The following is a 19843-nucleotide window of genomic DNA, read 5'->3' on the forward strand; positions in this document are numbered from 1 at the left end:
TAAGAATAGATAACAATAGATGTTTTTTGTATTTTTTTCTTTTCAGAGTTAAGTTTATTGTGGTCAATTCTATAGGGGTCCGAGTAGATCAAACTAGCTGGTCTCCCATAATCACACTCAGCCAAGGTAATATAATGTAATGACTGGCTATGAATATGCTGTATTTATTCTAGCGCACTGTTCACATCACGTTGTAGCTCTACGTTTGCCTTTTGGGAGGGCCTGGGACTTCCTAATATAGACCCAGTCCGGAGGTCATGGGTCATGGAGCTAACAGATCTGAGAATTGAGCATCTGTGTAAGAGAATGCCTGGACATCTTATCTAGGAAGTGCTGTCCTGTGTGCAGACTTATCCTTAATACAAGTAAAAAGGTGTAACGTACTAACCACGTTGTCCGGGTTCAGAGCTGAACCCGGACATACCCTTATTTTCACCCAGGTAGACCCCCTGAGGCTAGCATCGGAGCATCTCATACTCCGATGCGCTCCCTTGCCCTGCGCTAAATCGCGCAGGGCAAGCGATCTTTAATTACAATAACACACTGCTGGACAGAAACTTCCGCCCAGCAGTGTGTTCGGTGACGTCCAAGGCTCTGATGGGCAGGCTTTCCCGCCCATCAGTGCCAGTGACGTCACCGGGCAGCCCCAAGGAGAGCCCCGGTACGTCACCGGATCTCCAAAAAATGCCTTTACCCTGCGCGATTTAGCGCAGGGCAAAGGAGAGCATTGGAGCATGAACTGCTCTGATGCTCCTGTCAGGGGGGCTGCCGGGGTGAAAATGGAGGTTTCTGCTCTGAATCCGGACAACCCCTTTAAATGTTGTGATTTGTTGTAAAAGCGCTTATTTCTATATGCACTGTGTATCCCACATGGTTATGTATGGGCAACAAATAGTTAACACTGGCAGCTTTAGCCTAGTTTCCCCAGTGTAATGGGCTTATCCTGCTAATGGTTAGGGAGTCTTAGCTGAACAGAGCTAGAGGCAATATGTGAATGTGTGAGCCACTGTGGAGTAGACGTTAAGAGAAATCTAGTCTAGAGAACCATGAACTCTGAGATTAAAAGCTGCCTGGATAAGCAGCCGAACTGAGACAACTACCTCTGAGAGAAAGAAAGCCAGAGATCCATAGAAAAGGTGTAGGACCAAGGTCGTGCCTGGAAAGTCAGTAAGGTACTGCACATTTATGTACTAATGGGGTCATTTATCAAACTGGTTAACGTTGAACTGACTTAGTTGCCCATAGCAATCAATCAGATTGCACTTTTCATTACTGACAGCTCCTTTGGAAAATGTTATAAAGATACACTACTGCGCTCCCGTGTGTGCAAATCCTATGTAATGTCTATACTGACAATAATAAGATGCCGCTGCTGGATATAAATGCTGGTCCCCCTGATATGGCCAGAAAAAGAGTGTAATATCTGTATAAGTATTAGTATATCCGCGCAGGCTAGTGGTGACAATACATGCAGACAGTGTGCATCATTTCCTTCCAAATTCCCTACAATTCGCATAAAGAGTCGCACAGGTCTCCTACCTCACACTGTTGCTCTCTCCGATTCCTTTCTGCGAATATGCGCCGGGAGCTCGTTGTGGAGTCCTTCTATCTTCAGCTCAGCTGCTACTTCACGTGCCGCCCCGGCCGATGGCAGACACGCGCGCAGGAGCCACTGTGTACTTGGGAAGCGTGTGACGTCACACTTACTCCTACTGATGCCTCCGTGGACAATTTTCACCAACGCGTTTCGGGGCCTGCGGGCTCCTTCGTCAGGGATGTTCAGCTCTCTTGTCCTGCGGAGTATATAGGCATTCCGTTCCCATAGTAACTGCATGATTTACTGGTGCTCCCTTTGCATTCAATCATTTGATTACAACCAGTCTTCGTTCATTCTGTATCCATTCCTTTTTTATTTTTTATTATTAATATTTAGTGTCCATTCTCATTTAACTCTCTTTTACTCTTCTCGTTTTATTGGAAAGCAAACAGTTCCATTTCCTGATTTAACCCCTTTGGGGCCAGACTATCTAATCTAAAAATCCACTTGCTTTCACTCCTTGACATTTGTTTTATGAAGTCACCACCCCTCATGTCCTTTTTTACCTTTTCTATTCCCCCCAAAAATGAGCCAGCAAATCTTCCATCATGAAATTCTGCATAATGCCGTGATAGCAGATGGTCCTTGAATTTTTTGTGGATATTGTTAATATGTTCATTGATGCGGATTTTCAATAAGCGTTTAGTCCTCCCTACATAGGTTTTTTTGCATGGACACGTAATAAAATAGATTACCCCCTTAGTATTGCACGAGATATAATCCTCTATTATATATCTATCCGTGCCCTCATTTATCTCTAATATCGGATTTAGTTTTTGATTTTTCATACTTTTACAGTTTTTACATATTTTACATGGAAAAAAAACTTTTTTCCTATTCATATCCATATTATTTTGATGTTTTTTCAAATTTATAGAGGGTGCTATTAGGTTGCCCAAATTTCGTGCCTTTTTAAATGTAAAAGTGGGGTGTATGGGAATTTTGTCTCCAATCAGTTTGTCCTGTCCAAGTATGTCCCAATGGTTTTTCACAATTCTTTTAAAGTGGCCTATGCCTTCACTGTAATTGGTTATTATTGGGATTTTAAGTTTAACCTTTGTATCTTGTACATATAGCTGATTCGTACCATTCCCCTCTCTCTTATCCTTCAACAGTTCATTACGGTCTATCACTTTAACTTTTTTTACTATTGGTGTTAGATCTTTTAATTGGTATCCTTTTTCCACAAATTTCTTATTCAATTCTACCGTTTCTTCCTCAAATTGTGTTATGTTGCTACAATTTCTCAGAATCCTTATATACTGGCTACTGGGTATATTTAGTTAACCAAGTGGATAAATGACAGCTATCCAATGGTATATAGCTGTTACTGTCCGTAGGTTTGTGGAACGTCTTAGTTTGAATTTTCCCATTCTCAATAAATATGGTCAAATCTAAAAAGTTGATCTCTATATAACTCAAATTGCAAGTAAAATCTAGATAAAAATCGTTTTTATTTAAATTATTAAAAAACTGTATCAACGTAGTCTCCCCTCCCTTCCAAATAAAAACAATATCATCTATAACTAGAGGACCAGATCCGCACCGAGCTCGCCAGATGGAAAGATGATAGGCTCCTCCCATTTCCCAACATAGAGATTAGCGAAACTCGGTGCGAATCGGGTCCCCATGGCGGTCCCCCACGTCTGGAGGTAATAGTTATTTTCATATTTAAAATAATTATGTGTTAAAGGCCTAATAGTCTTTAAAGCACTGACTAGTTATCTGGGAGATAAGGAAACTCTGGAAGAAAGGGGGAGTCTATTCAATAAATTCTCCAGAAAGACTGTTCAATTTATTATAGATAAATGTAAAAGTGCGCTGAGAAAGAATAATGTGGAAATTATGAAACTGTTCCAGATTGTATGTCCTTATAAAGATCACCCAGAAATAATTAAGATCTCAAATTCAATAAAAAGAAGGATTAGGATAAAGGAAGAAGAAATAAGGGATAGACAAAATAAAAAAATTGAGAGAGACCAGAATATACAAAAAACACAAAAAATACAAACATAATTCAAAATTCACATGATCAAGAAACAACATCAAGAATACACAAAAGCCATTATGAAACTATAGATGACACTATATGTGGGAAAGAAGACACTCGATCATTTGAAATATCAATATACGAGGAAAGTAGTGAGGATATGATCACAGAAGCACCAATGGCAAATAAACAAAATTCAATACCAAGAAATTGAAGTATAGTTAGTAGTAATAGATACGAAGTATTACACTCGCTAAATGAGGAAATAACCAATCAGGAAGATTCAGAACAAAAGGACGATAATCCAAGAGTGGATGACCCAGATATCTCAATAAAAAGGGTTGAAAATGTGGAAACATCAAAAAGGGGGCTAAATAAAACCAGTTATAGCTCAGTTGTGAGAAGGAACATAAATACTCAGAACAAAGAAATAAAAGTAAAAACTAACACTAAGAAACAACCAATGAAAGATGGAAAGAGAGATACCTTGAATATACCATTAAAAAAGACAATAAAAAAGACAGTAAGGAAGGATTTTTTTCAACCAAAAACGTCCACAAAAAAGAAAAAACAAAGAGGAAGGAGGGGGAAGGGATTAAAAAAAGAAAGCAATGACCAAAATCAATGAAGTAGGGGAGCAAGGTATTTTTAACCTTAGCAGATATACTTTAAAAAGGAATGAGGCTTTGTTACTAAAGAAAGGCCTGAAATTTTCCCCGACATCGAAATTTTGTCCCTTCAATGCCTTTATAGGCCTAAAGAAATTCCTTCGCAAGCTAACATTAAAGAAATACTTTTTAAAAAAGGAGTGGAGAGAGAACCACAACAAAAATAAGAAAGAAAAAAATGGAGGAGAAACACAAAAAGAGGTAGATATTAAACAAAGGGAATCATTAAAACAGATAGATGAGGAAATGGATAAGTATACCCATACCCCGCTGAAACCAATATCCCATTTCAATCCTCTAGTAGAATACTCAGATGAATTTATTACGTTCCAAATGCTAGTTTTACGTGATCTAAGGAAAATGAATCTGAAAAGGAAAAGGGGACCGCAAAATTTATCAAATAAAGAGAAAGCAGCTATCACCACTCTCCAGAAAAACAATGAAATTGTGATTAGACCTGCAGATAAGGGAGGAGGGATAGTAATTCTAGATCAAGAAACTTACCATAAGGAAATTATGAGATTACTAGAAGATAAAAAAACGTGTAAAAAATTAGGCCTTAATCCAACTGAAAGCTATAAAAATAAGCTCGGTACATTAGTAAAAAAAGGGAAAAAGAGTGGGATTTTGTCATGTGAAGAAGCCAAATATATAAAAAACCAAAATCCAAGACTACCGATGTTCTATTACATCCCTAAGATCCACAAATGTCCCATTAACCCCCCAGGGAGACCAATAGTCTCAGGAATAGAAGGTCTAACTGCGAATCTCTCTAAATACGTGGACGTTCGCCTTCAGAAATGTGTATTCAAATTACCAGCGTATATAAAAGACACCAAACACATTCTCCAACTATTAGAGAAAGTGCAGTGGGAGGAGGGATACATAATAGGAACTATGGATGTAACATCATTATATAGAATTATAGAAAATACCAAAGGACGGGAGGCGGCCGAGTACTTTCTTGGAAAAGAGGGAAACCTCCCTGAGACACAAATTAATTTTATAGGACAGTGTATAAATTTTATTTTAACACATAATTATTTTAAATATGAAAATGACTATTACCTCCAGACGTGGGGACCCGATTCGCACAGAGTTTCGCTAATCTCTATGTTGGGAAATGGGAGGAGCCTACCATCTTTCCATCTGGCGAGCTTGGTGCGGATCTGGTCCTCTAGTTATAGATGATATTGTTTTTATTTGGAAGGGAGGGGAGACTACTGTACGTTGATATAGTTTTTTAATAATTTAAATAAAAACGATTTTTATCTAGATTTTACTTGCAATTGGAGTTATAAAGAGATCAACTTTTTAGATTTGACCATATTTATTGAGAATGGAAAAATTCAAACTAAGACGTTCCACAAACCTACGGACAGTAACAGCTATATACCGTTGGATAGCAGTCATTTATCCACATGGTTAACTAATATACCCCGTAGCCAGTATATAAGGATTCTGAGAAATTGTAGCAACATAACACAATTTGAGGAAGAAACGGTAGAATTGAATAAGAAATTTGTGGAAAAAGGATACCAATTAAAGGATCTAACACCAATAGTAAAAAAAAGTTAAAGGGATAGACCGTAATGAACTGTTGAAGGATAAGAGAGAGGGGAATGGTACGAATCAGCTATATGTACAAGATACAAAGGTTTAACTTAAAATCCCAATAATAACCAATTACAGTGAAGGCATAGGCCACTTTAAAAGAATTGTGAAAAACCATTGGGACATACTTGGACAGGACAAAATGATTGGAGACAAAATTCCCATACACCCCACTTTTACATTTAGAAAGGTACGAAATTTGGGCAACCTAATAGCACCCTCTATAAAATTGAAAAAACATCAAAATAATATGGATATGAATAGGAAAAAAGATTTTTTCCATGTAAAATATGTAAAAACTGTAAAAGTATAAAAAATCGAAAACTAAATCCGATATTGGAGATAAATGAGGGCACGGATAGATATATAATAGAGGATTATATCTTGTGCAATACTAAGGGGGTAATCTATTTTATTACGTGTCCATGCAAAAAAACCTATGTAGGGAGGACTAAACGCTTATTGAAAATCCGCATCAATGAACATATTAACAATATCCACAAAAAATTCAAGGACCATCTGCTATCACGGCATTATGCAGAATTTCATGATGGAAGATTTGCTGGCTCATTTTTGGGGGGAATAGAAAAGGTAAAAAATGACATGAGGGGTGGTGACTTCATAAAACAAATGTCAAGGAGTGAAAGCAAGTGGATTTCTAGATTAGATAGTCTGGACCCAAAGGGGTTAAATCAGGAAATGGAACTGTTTGCTTTCCAATAAAACGAGAAGAGTGAAAGAAAGAGTTAAATGAGAATGGACACTGAATATTAATAATAATAAAAAATAAAAAAGGAATGGATACAGAATGAACGAAGACTGGTTGTAATCAAATGATTGAATGCAAAGGGAGCACCAGTAAATCATGCAGTTACTATGGGAACGGAATGCCTATATACTCCGCAGGACAAGAGAGCTGAACATCCCTGACGAAGGAGCCCGCAGGCCCCGAAACGCGTTGGTGAAAATTGTCCCACGGAGGCATCAGTAGGAGTAAGTGTGACGTCACACGCTTCCCAAGTACACAGTGGCTCCTGCGCGCGTGTCTGCCACCGGCCGGGGCGGCACGTGAAGTAGCAGCTGAGCTGAAGATAGGACTCCACAACGAGCTCCCGGCGCATATTCGCAGAAAGGAATCGGAGAGAGCAACAGTGTGAGGTAGGAGACCTGTGCGACTCTTTATGCGAATTGTAGGGAATTTGGAAGGAAATGATGCACACTGTCTGCATGTATTGTCACCACTAGCCTGCGCGGATATACTAATACTTATACAGATATTCCTTTGGAAAATGAAAGGTGGAATCTGATTGGTTGCTGTGGGCAACTAAGCCAGTTCTACAGTTTACACCAGTTTGATGAATGGCCCCATTATGACTGCTGGTAGTGTTGAGTGAATCGAGCTTCAGCATAGATCCAAAGTTGATTTGTTCAAACACTTCATTTTAATGCTGTACGGAGACCTGTCTCCGTACAGCATTGAAATGTATTGCCTTTGTGGAGGCCAAATTCATTTCACCCGAAGTCGCGCGAGACTTTGGTGAATGAATTCAGTATTTATTTGTACATCTTTAAAAGCAGTTAAAATTCCGAATCCAAACTTGCTACCGACTGGTGCCTCGGTACCAAACCTCAGATTGTGGATCGCTAATTTGAAATGTTTTTAAAGATGTAAAAATGAATACTGAATTCATTCACAGAAGTAGTGCGGGTGAAACAAATTTTGCCTCCACAGAGACCTATTAAAACGAAGTTTTAGAACAAATCAATTCGCTCAACGCTAACTGCTGGGTTATGTGTCATTGACTTCAGTGGTGCATGTAACCCTGTCCATGCAGAAGGTGAAAGGTGGGAACCAGAAGTCCATGGACGAGAGCCAGGGAACTCGAACAGAGCAGTGGGGAGTGAGTATGGAAAAAGAAACCTAGAAAACCGTTTTAAGTGTGATATTGCTATCAATAATGCTCATATAATATAGTACCTGACTTACAGTAGTACCAACTGCAGTTAAAGTGTACCTAAACCTTTACACATAAAAAAAAAAAAAATCCTAGTAAAATAGGCACCTTAAAAAGGTTGTTTCACTTCAGCACGTAGCATTTATTATGTAGAGAAAGTTAATACAAGGCACTTACTAATGTATTGTGATTGACCATATTGCCTCCTTCGCTGGCTAGATTCATTTTTCCATCCTATTATACACTGCTCGTTTCCATGGTTACAACCCTCCTGCAGTCCAGTAGTGGTGGCAGTGCTTGCACACTATAAGAAAAGGTGCCAGCCTCTCTGGTGGCCGAGACTGCGGGAGCACACATAGGCCGGTGCTTTTTCCTATAGTGGGCAAGCACAACCTCCATTGCTGGATTGCAGGGTGGGGGTTAATAACCATGGAAACGAGCAGTGTATAATGTGATGGAAAAATGAATACAGCCAGCAAAGGAGGCAATATGGATAATAACGATACATTAGTAAGTGCCTTGTATTAACTTTCTCTACCCCTTTAAGTTCAGGTTCCTATTGCACTTAGGAATCCATACCCTGCTACACTGCAGTGTACAAGGTTATGGATTCCCCTCTGGCCGCACTGAGCGCTGTACACAGTGAAGCATTGCTGCTCCTCTCTCTACCAGAGCTGTTCTTCTAAATCCTGGCTGGCATACATGGGTCTGGAAGTGTTTGTAGACCAAACAGCTAACATCTATTTTAGGACTCATTCACGCGACCCTATCCGTTTTTGCTGACCACAAATTGCAGATCCGCAAAACACAGATATCGACTGTGTGCCTACCGCATTCTGTGGAATGGAGTGTCCTTCTCCATGATAGAAATGCTTAGTCTTGTCCGCAAATACAGACAAGAATAGGACATCTATCTTTTTTTGGGGGCCAAGGCACGGACATACTGATGCAGACAGAACACGGTGTGCTGTCTGCATCTTTTGCAGCCCGGTTGAAATGAATGGCTCCGCATCCGATCTGCAAAATTGTGGAGCGGATGGAGACAGAAATATGCGGTCGTGTGAATGGGCCCTCAGTCTGTGACCGATACCTCTGGAAGTCTTTGACCAGTCTCCTCCACCAGCTGCCTAGTAAAATCCATAGCATCCGAGGCTTTAGAAGAGCGGGTGCAGGCAGAGCAGAGATATATACTTCACTCACTCTGCGCTACGAATAGTCTGCAGGCCACATCGGTACAGGCTGTAAGCAGCAGAGAGCAAGCGCAGGGCAGGAGCTTTCATATGAATCGGTGCTCTGCCTGAGCCCGCTTTGCTAAAGCCTCAAATACTAGGGATTTTACCAGGGAGCCAACAAAACCCCTCCAGAGGCTACTATCACACACACAAAAAAAAAAAGTAAGCTTTTTTTTTTGCTGCTGCTGCACAGGAATGGGACAAGCTATCTCGGTGCCTGAAAGCTGTGGTTTTGGAATGGGCCCCCGTCCTTGCATTTGAACATAATGGGTCTTGAATGGATTAACATGGATCTGTCAACTTACCATGCCGTCCTATGTAAGGGCAGCACAATACAGCTACAGGTCCATACTACTAGTAGACAAAACAGCACAAATGAATGGTGTGTTGTTTGACTATTAGGAATGCTGAAACAATACAAAGGTCCCATACTTTGAATTTGGTGTATTCATGTGCAGAATGTTTCCACTGCCTCTCCCCAACCCTCAGGGCAGATATTGATAGGCTGCATACTCAGCAGCCTGTCAGTCATTGCACAGTTAGGCTCGGCGAGCATTCTCCTCTTGAATACAATGTGTCAGGTGTATGCTTTCAACATGCTGAATAGTCATACAGCACAACATTTTTATACTAGTAATACAGACCTGTAGCTGTAATATACTGCACTTACATTTACACCATATAACTGACAGTTCTAAATCATACAGTACAGTACATGATAAAACCGGCTACCGGCAACACCACTAGGGGAAGTTCATTGTATGTGATTTTATTCACAACTATTAAACTCAATGGAAGCTGTGAAAATCCCTATGTGCTGAGCTCCACTAGTGGTGGCTCTATATCTTAAAGCAGGAGAAATAGTATAGCACTGACCCCCTTATCTCCACAAGCCACATAGAAGTTGAGTGGTCTGCATCTATGGTGAGTGTATAGAGGGGTGTATAGTGGCATCATTAATTTTGGATGATTTTTAGTGAACATATATATTTTCTTGTATCAATTATATTTTTTCTCTCTCTACTAAACAGGAAAGGCATCCTCATCAATTGACACATGGCCTGGGAGGCGTAGTGGGGGTATGATTGTCATTACCTCCATCCTTTCAATCCTGTTAGCTACCTTTGTGGTTTGTCTTATTGGGACATTCATTGTGGGAAGGTAAGTAAAGCCTTTGTGCTAAATATTACATTTATTGCATATGATTAATGACAAGAAAATAATTCCATGTGGTAGAACAGCCTCTAAGAGCCAGTTCACAGTTGGCACTGACTTTAGCATATTTCAGCCTCAGAAATCAGTTCCTAAAAATGTCTCAAAACATTTCCATGGGAAGCAGCACTTGCCTATTGAAAATAATAATAATAATAATAATAATAATAATAATAAGTAAGCAATAAAGGCAAGAGCCAGGCACCAGTATAAAGTTTATATAATATTCTGTCCTGGCCTTGTGATGGACACATGGGTGCTTGGCTCCTTACAGTAAAGGTAGGTTCTGCTGTTGGATTTGCCATTTGTTTAAAGGGAACATGTCACCAGTTTTTCTGTTGCTCTAAGGCTGGGTTCACACTTGAGCGTTTTACAGCGCGTTCAAACGCGCTGTAAAACGCTCAACACATGAAAACCAATGCTTCCCTATGGCCCTGGTTCTCACTTGAGCGTTTTACAGCGCGTTTGAACGAAAAAGAAATGAGACCTTAAAGAGGTTATCCAAGACTAAGCTTTTTGAACAGACCTTTTCAGAGTGACAGGACGCACGGTGGGGTTTATACTTATCTGGTTCCCAGCCTGGATTCTGGCTGCATTGCTCCACAGCCATCTCTGCAGGGCTCGGGTCTCTAGGAATCAACAGCCTGTTGCAATGCAGCTAGAATCCAATGGCAGGGACTAGGTTAGTATGAACCCAACTGCAGGTCCAGCCACTCAGAAGAGGACTTTTAAAAAAGTTTAGTCTTGGAGAACCACTTTAAACTTTTGGTATGGAGACATAATAGGACTCTTAGCCTTTGCTAGTTGATAAATGGTGATACAATGTATGATCACTGGGATTCTGTGGTGAGCCCAAGGTCTGATACAGTAATGGACCTGTAATAAAACAGAGTGCCTAAAGGTCTAGCAGAAGGCAATTTCAATTACAGCTGACTTGTGAACCAAATCTCACGAGAACAGGTTTTATAAGTGAAAATAGTACTCACTGTACTTACATAGCCTATTCTCATGAGATTTACCAAATCTTGCAAGAACAGCTCGTCTTCTCCCAATCTGTGAAGCGGTCCACTGTGGCAGCGTCACAGACAGGCAGCGTCACAGACAGGGAGAATAATACACCCCATGAGGAGAGCTGAGGTCTCTTCCTCCCTGTACCTTTGCTATTCATTAGAATATTGCCAGAACAGAGTGGGGGGCATAGCAGCAGAATGAAGAGGCTAATCTAACAAAAAAATTAAAAAAGCAAAGGCATCTGATGGAGGAGGACTACAGATGAAGGCATTCGTTTTAGAAAAAAAAAATCCGGTGACCAGTCCTTTCACGTGGATTTTAGCACCAAAATGAATGGCAATAAACTATATTACAAGCTGATCATTGCTTCTTCAAAGGAATGCTTGTTCTTGACATGTTCTGCTGACAATAGGGTTTTTAGGCCAGCTTAAAAGATATGATCTGCCTTCAAATGCTGCCATGCAATGGTGTCAAACAAGCTTTCTTGTGAATGCCGATTCGGCCAATTATAACACCAGTGTAAAACGGCCACACTCTAAAAACACCAGGAAAGTTTTAATTGGTAGGAAAAAAAAAATCTGTACTACAAGGTGCATCTGATACATTTCATTCATTCATTAATTAGCTTTACTTGAAAAAAAGAAAGCTTTATTACACATGAATGAAATTAGAAATGAAAACTCCATAACTCCTTTGTAAAATTATATTTTTTGACTTCTTTATTTTCTTTAGGAAAAACATAATTTGTTGCAAGAAGACTGAAAACAAAGAATACCCTGTTCCTCAAGCATTGAATATGAAGGATTATAGAACACATAAAGTACCTGAAAATATTCAGCCAGTGGCCTAATTGACAGCTTTACTGACAGTCCCTTAAAGGGGTTGTTCAGCTATAGATAACTATGACCTATCAGAATAAAGCATAAACATCAGATTTGTGTTGTTTTAACACTGATTATCCCATTGATCGGCTGTTTCAGGCAGCCGCGGCCCCAGAAACTATACATTCTACAGAGTTGGAAGCAGACAGCTCCATATACACATAATGGCCATGCTAAGCAGGTAGCAGCGACTGGGAGCTGAGCAGCAGTATGCGAATGTGCCAGAAACTGCACAACGCATGGAGCCTTTTGCTTCCGCTTTGTACACTGTATAGTTTCTGGTGCCGTAGCTGCCTAAATAAGCTGATCGAAAGGGTGCTCAGTGTCAGAACAACACAGATCTGATATTGAGGACCTAACCTGAGGAAAGGTCATCAATATCTGTAGCCCGGACAACTCCCCTAACATTTACAATATGTTCATTTTCTTATAGTGTCTCCTTGTATCTTATCAATTCTTATAGTTGGTTATGATCCTGCATGTAATATAGAAGTATGAATTTGTGCTAAAGAATTTGTAACGTTCAAAACCAAACTTTTTTTTTTCTATTTTTTACTGCTATTTTTACGTTACGTTATATTGAATAAACGATATGTATTCCTATATGAGAGCAATGTACTGTATACACACCTTGTGGGCATCACAGATGTGAATTTGCTCTATTCTTGTCACTTTGGGAAACTGAAAACTGAGAAAGAGACTGCAGGTAGATCTTGCTATAGTGCCAGCCCAAAAAAGGCATTCTATCTTTGTGACTTGTCCTATCCAGTAATTTCAACACCCAAAAAAGTGACATAGCCACATTGTGTGGCCAAAGTACACACAACTATTGGATATATACCAAGACCTCATGCCAGATTTAACCATTTTAAAAACATGTATTTTTTTATGACAATATACTATAATTTATATTGAAAAGGTATTGATCAATTTAAAGAAAAAACAATAAATAAACTCTGTGCACATATAGTACTACTCATATGGACAAGTATCTTGCATACACTCCCTAACCAATGTACTAACCAGTATTTCCCAGTAATTCAAATCTAAATAAGCAGAAGATTAAAAAGTAAAACATTTAAGGAGTTTTTCCGGGAGTTCAATATTGCTGACCTATCCTCAGGATAGGTCATCGACATCTGATCGGCACCCTGCTGATCAGCTGTTTGAAGAGTCTGCGGTGCTTTGGTAAGTGGTAAGGCCAGTGATGTCATGGTGATTAGTCACATGACCTATTTCAATCAAGTGAAGGGGCCTGAACTGCAATACCAAGCAGAGTCGTTATACAAGGTATAGTGCTGTGCTTGGCAAGGTGCAAGGATGCTGCAGCACTCATTGAAGCACCACAGGGTCTTCAAACAAATGATAGGCGGGGTGCTGTGTATTAGACACCCACCAATCAGATATTTATGTCCTATACAGAGGACAGGCCATCAATATTTATCTCCTAGAAAACCCCTTTAATTCAACATCTCAGTATGTTATAATAGTAATTTTGGTAGCTTTTTATGGGTGCTACCTAGAAATATCAACATGAAAGTTCAATAGTTACTATCCGCAATATGTTAAACTTCACCCAGAATATTATTTCAAGCACAATCGGGGCTGTTTTCAGTAGCAAAAGCAATATTTACTGAAAACAATTATAGTAGTGCTTCAAATATCGGCAACATCCAACCTGATGCTGGTGCATACACACTACCGCAAGCATCAACATAGCACCATTCTCAGAACTCATGAGTAAGATTTAATTCAACCACTTGTCAAGCCATTAGGCTGCCAAAGTGGCGCTTTTTGTTGCTTAAAAAATGATTTATGCAACTGACTAACCTAAAGGATAAACTACATCCATAACTTGCTTGTCTACCTCTGCTCAGTGCAAGTATAATCCAGTCAATGGCTTCACGGTGTAGCCATGTAGTATGATGCCATTAATGCATTTGGTTTAATCAGGACTTAAAGGAAAAGTACAAACACAACCATGGTTGTGTGATCATTGACCAAGCACCACCAGCATTCCAGAGTCCAGAATAGGGTACTTGCAAATTGTTCTTATAATTTAAAAGCTATTTAATGGTCTAGTGTATTGTATTGCGCACACATAGTTTTGTATGGATTAGTCGGGGTTAACTATCCTGACTGTCCAGGAAGCTAGGAGAGGAACATAGGTCCGCCCTTAGTTCAGTCTTGTGTTAGCGGAGTAAGTGCGGAGGAATGTGTTCACTTCTCAGAGGACTAGGCCTACGTTCCAGAGAATCCCTATCTCTGAGAGATCCACAGAAAGATCATCTCTGCTTTACAGTACTCAAGAGAGAAAAAAAGAACTAAAAACTCCAGAATCTGCATGGCCAAGCACTGGAGTCAGTCAGTAAAGCATTTGCTGTTGGAAGCTGAGAGACTTTACTGCAGTGAGAGGGACATTGCTAATATAACCTTCTACACTTTGACACAGTCCTGTATCTTAACTCTGCACCCCGCAGTTGGGAATAACAGGCAAGTTTGCCAGCCTTAGATACTGCAAAGAGAGACTTTGGAAAGATAAAAGAAATGAGTACTACAACCCCATTCTTGTTTTTATCCACAGATAATACAACTTCTATTTTCTATTTTCAGACTTTTAGAGACTTCTATTTTCTTGTTGTAAGTATATTCCATTTGTTTTGTGCCATTTTTTCAAATATACTACGGCATTCACCTACTATAGCTCCAATCTTTCACTAAGTGTCAACTGGTTTTAAATACAGAGGGTACATATGCCATGCACCAGCCTGCAGTACGAGGCATAAGGGTGGAGAGGATAGGAGTAGCACACCCTGGACTTTTGCACTCTCTGGGCTGGTGGTGCTGGGATGCCCTTGATAATAAGTAGGAATCAGCAGCATGGTGCAAGGCAGTAGAACAGGAGGCAGATGATGATCCGATATAGAGACAAAAGATCAGGCTGGCTTGATTATAGCAAAATATAGTCTTTCCTTTACTGAATAGATGATAGGAGTTCAGAATACAAATACATGCAGCAGGCACAGTACTGAAGTATTTCACAAAGTAGGCTTTTGCCAAAAGGCAGCTTATTGAAGATGGCTATTATGATGGTAATCCACCCTGAGTTGCTCTCCTTATAGTTACTAGCAATCTTCCAAACATGACCTAAGGAATGCAATTCCTCAATATTTCTATGCAGTACCCAACTGCAGAGTGCAGTCCTAGATCGGATGGCCAGTCCATCTTAGAAGTGGGGCGGGTACCAGATTCAAGTAACCCAAACCACGGACAATAAAGTCTTAAGCAGTTTGACTGCATTACCTTTACTGACTAAATCCAAGCATGGCCTCCATGGTCCTCAACAATCTGCAAAATTCCAATGGTTCCTTCTCTCAGATGCTTAATCCTTAGTAAAGTTGATTTTTCTGGCAGCTTTCAGTCACAGGAATAGCGTTTTCCTGGAGCAAAATTTGCCCTGGCCTACTTGGCAGGAGCACACACCACAGGTCTTCACTTTAGCTTACTAGCAGACTCTCTGATAATCAGGGGAAAATGGGAACAGTCCATAACCCGACAACTGTAACAAAGAAACTGTCAGTTAATTGTTTCCTAACTGATAAGTAGCTTTTTTGGCTTACATAGTGCTTAGATCAGGGTTTCTCAACTCTGGTCCTTGGGACCCACCTATCGGTCAGGATTTGAGAATATCCCACAGAATGAATACCTGTGGTAAGTCCTGATGCATGGACACTAATTATATCACCTGCTCAATACTAAGGAAATCCTGAAAACATGACTGGAAGGTGGGTCTCAAGGACCGGAGTTGAGAAACCCTAGCATAGATTATAGTCAGTATCACAGTGAACACTTTAACCACTTTAGTAGTGAACTTGGTTTTAACCCTTAAGCGGTCAATGTGGTAATAACCCCTTTATTGTCCGATTTACCAACTCTTATTATGGGTGATTTGGACATCCCCATTGATGATCCAATATCCCAATTGGCCTCTCACATTCTTTCTATAACATCCTCTCTTGGTCTCTCACAACTTATTACCTCTGCCTTAACCTCAAAGACAGCAATTTTCTTGCTTTAGCCTTCTTCTGCATCTGCTCAGACTCTGACTTTATGAACTAATCCGTCTTGCTTTCTGACCACAATCTTCTCTTCTCATGACATTCCTACCTTTCACACATACAGAAACCTACACTCCATTATCTCCCAACAACTTGTCAACACAGGTCCCAATCTTTTCCCTCTCTTGTCCAGATCTGGCTGCAAATCATTATAACTGCACCCTCAAAAGCGCCCTGGATGAAACAGCTCCCACTACCTTCTGACCTTCTCAACACAGACTGCAGCAACCCTGACACACACTTGAAAAAACGGTTTCTTCAGTGGTGCTCTAGGTTAGTGAATGTTTATGGAGAAAATCACGAATATCTGCAGAATTTCTCCACGATAAATTTATGCTCCAGACTCCTCTCTTCTTCTCAACCAACCACCTGCAGTAGTGATTCTATTCCCTCACACCTTCTCCAATCCCTCTTCCCGGCTGTCATTAGTAACTTAACTACAATATTTAACCTCTCTCTTCTGGCATCTTTCTGTCTTCTTTTAAACATTCTTTTATAACCCCACTGCTTAAAAAAAAACACATCTCTTGACTTGACTTGTGCTGCTAACTACTGATGTGTCTCTAAATTCTACTTAAAGGGTTTCTATCACTTCGTTGCACATATTTAGCTGTCAGACACTAGCGATCCGCTAGTGTCTGCTCTGCCCAACCATCCTAATATAATAGGTTTTGGGGCAGCCGTTTGGCTAAAAAAAGAACTTGTATTAATATGCTAATGAGCCTCTAGGTGCTATGGGGGCGTCATTCGCAGTGAATGTCTGACAGCTTCCCTGCTCAGACATCTCCACTGCGCCTGCGCGATGACGTCATAGTGCTCCGAGGAACAGGCGCAGTGGAGATGTCTGAGCAGGGAAGCTGTCAGACATTCACTGCGCATGCGCCGAATACAGGCGCTCACAAGGAGGATCGCATTCAGGAGGAGATGGGCGGGCTGGAGGGACGCGCTGGGCGGTGGCAGTTTCTGAAGGTAGACGGAGCCTCTAGGTGCTAATGACGCCCCCATAGCACCTAGAGGCTCATTAGCATATTAATAAAAGTTCTTTTTTTTAGCAAAACGGCTGCCCCAAAAGCAATTATATTAGGATGGTTGGGCAGAGCAGACACTAGCGGATCGCTAGTGTCTGACAGCTAAATATGTGCAACGAAGTGATAGAAACCCTTTAATCTCTAAACTCCAGGAACATTTTGTCTATTCGTGCCTATTAAGTTACCTTTTTACAAACTCCCTTCTCAACCCCTTTCAATCTGGATTTCACCCTCTACACTCTACAGAAACTGCCCTTACCAAAGTGTCTAGTGATCTCCTGACAGCGAAAGGAATGGCAACTACTCTCTACTGATTCTTCTGGTTCTCTCTGCAGCATTTGATACTGTAGACCACAAAATTGTCCTCACCATGCTCCACTCTATTGGCCTTATGGACACTGGTCTCTCTTGGTTTTATTGCCATCTCTTTGGCCGCTACTTCACTGTATCATTTGCCAGCTCTACTACTTCTTCTCCTCATCCCCTTGATGAGGGTTCAGTTCTAGGTCCTCATCTTTTCTCTCTACAGAGCCATTATCAGACAGACCATCAGTGGATTTGGTTTTCAGTATTTCCATCTCTCTGATGATGACGTCCAACAGCGATGTCACTCTAATAGTACTACAAAACACTAATAGTTATCTGGCAGCTGTTTTTAACATCATGATCTCTCTCTTTGGGACACTGAATCAAAAATGTAAATTTCCTCCATCTAATAACCTACCTAAACCTGATATTTCATTCTGTGGTACTATCATAACTCCTGGGCAACATTCCTGCTATCTTGGGCTTGTGCTTCACTCAGATTAGAGATGAGCTAATCGGATCCGTTCATTACAAACTGGGTTTGTTACGAACTTCCCAAAATTTATTCTGGCAGGCGAACCAGATGTTTTTCAAGTTCATTTTGATCAAATCCAGTAAAAAGGCGTGCAGTGCTATTTTACTGCACATGTCGGCGGGAAAATCACTAGTGAGCAAAAAGGAGGATGCTTACATAATCCTAAGAGGAAGTGTGGGGGAGACTTGCCCTGATTGACTCACAGGCTAACAGACAGCATGGATGAGCCAATTAGTACTGCAGCAGGCAAGGAGGTGCCCTTGTAGAATGAGTAGAACGTAATTCTTTGTTCATCTGTGAATGGGGGTGGATGGGTCTATGCAGTGTCTGACAGAAAACGATTTTAGGGACAGTGTACAGTCACTATTCTAGTGTGAGGGACAGTGAAGGGAAAGGCTAGAAAGAAGAAGAATTGTGTAGAATAGGGAAAGCCATCAGGCACTGTGAGGAGCTGAGGCTGGGTGTGCCTGTCAGTATCTTCTAGCTGCAATTACTGCCCTTACAACACAGCTGCTGCAGAACTTCACTTCAAAAGCAGCTACCTGCAAGAACATTTTCCCCCCTATTGTAAAATAAATACTTTTTTGTGTGGGGGGTGTGGGGGGTGTGGGGGGGGGGGGAAGCTCAAAACTGTACAAAATGTTATACTATCCAGAAGATAGATAGCATTTGAAATCTCTGTGAAAACACCTGAAATACTAGTCCAAAATCTGTGTCAGGGCATCTTAAAATTTTTGGCAGGGGTTTGGGAATAAAGCAATATACGTGTGTCTTACAATACAGAGCGTAGCAGTTTAAATCTCTGAGTGAAAACATGGCCTACCGGTTCAAAATCTGGGTCGGTGCATCTCCATACAGTGCAAAATTTATATATTTTTTGGGGTTTGGAAAAATAATCTACGTGTGTCTTATAATACAGAGCATAGCAGTGACAGTGTGAAATACTCGGCCAAAATCCGTGTTGGTGGGGGAATAATCTCATAGTGGGTTGATACTAGGTTGACAACTTGCGTTTTTACACTACCGAAAACATTTTTCTGAATCTGCATATTTGAACCTGCACACATTAGGCCCAAATCCATTAGTGGTGCCGATACTGCATTATTTCCAAAATCAATTGTCTTTAGCAGTGTCTTCAGTGTGTTGGTGGAAAGGGAAAGACATTTTATTGCGCCTCCCTGTCTTTAAAGTCTATGTAAAACTTTGGGGGCAATTTTATTAATTATTGCATTGTACTCATTTTGAGCTAAAAATATATTTTTTTAATTGGTGTGTGCATAGCCGTCATGCTCTAGTAGCACCCTTTGGATTTTCTGTATTTTCTGTCAGACCAGGAGCAGACAGATTCCTTATCTCTGCTCTCTGACCTTATAAACACTGATTACAGCTCAGTTCTTATCTTACTGATAAGAATGTGGCTTAAATAAGCCTTTATGACCTCTCAATAGTTTAGAGATAAGGTTTATTAGATGACCGGCACAAAGTGAAAGTACCAATCAAACAGAAAAACAGTTAACGGTTAGTGACAGAATGGCTCAATATAATTTATAAAGCTGAGTGTATGTATGTGTGTGTGTGTGTGTGTATGTATGTCCGCAAAAGGAATCTGCGCCGTCGCATTTACAATCACGAAATTTGGCACAAAGGTACATCAGGTGTCCGGGAATGTTTTAGACCGGGTCTAAGATCTCTAGGA

General features: G+C 40.5%; 1 protein-coding gene across 1 annotated transcript in view; it reads left to right on the plus strand.

Moving 5' to 3' along the window:
• The window catches only part of UPK3B (uroplakin 3B), a 47079-nt gene that overhangs the window by 14024 nt on the left and 13212 nt on the right, over positions 1-19843 (plus strand). Inside the window, exons 4-6 of the mRNA XM_040422280.1 lie at positions 47-126; positions 10088-10217; positions 12012-12099. Of these exons, the coding sequence (XP_040278214.1) occupies positions 47-126; positions 10088-10217; positions 12012-12099 (298 nt within the window). The remainder of the gene's footprint in view (positions 1-46; positions 127-10087; positions 10218-12011; positions 12100-19843) is intronic.

The sequence above is a fragment of the Bufo bufo genome, chromosome 3 (genome assembly GCF_905171765.1).
Source record: "Bufo bufo chromosome 3, aBufBuf1.1, whole genome shotgun sequence".
NCBI classification, from domain to species: domain Eukaryota; kingdom Metazoa; phylum Chordata; class Amphibia; order Anura; family Bufonidae; genus Bufo; species Bufo bufo.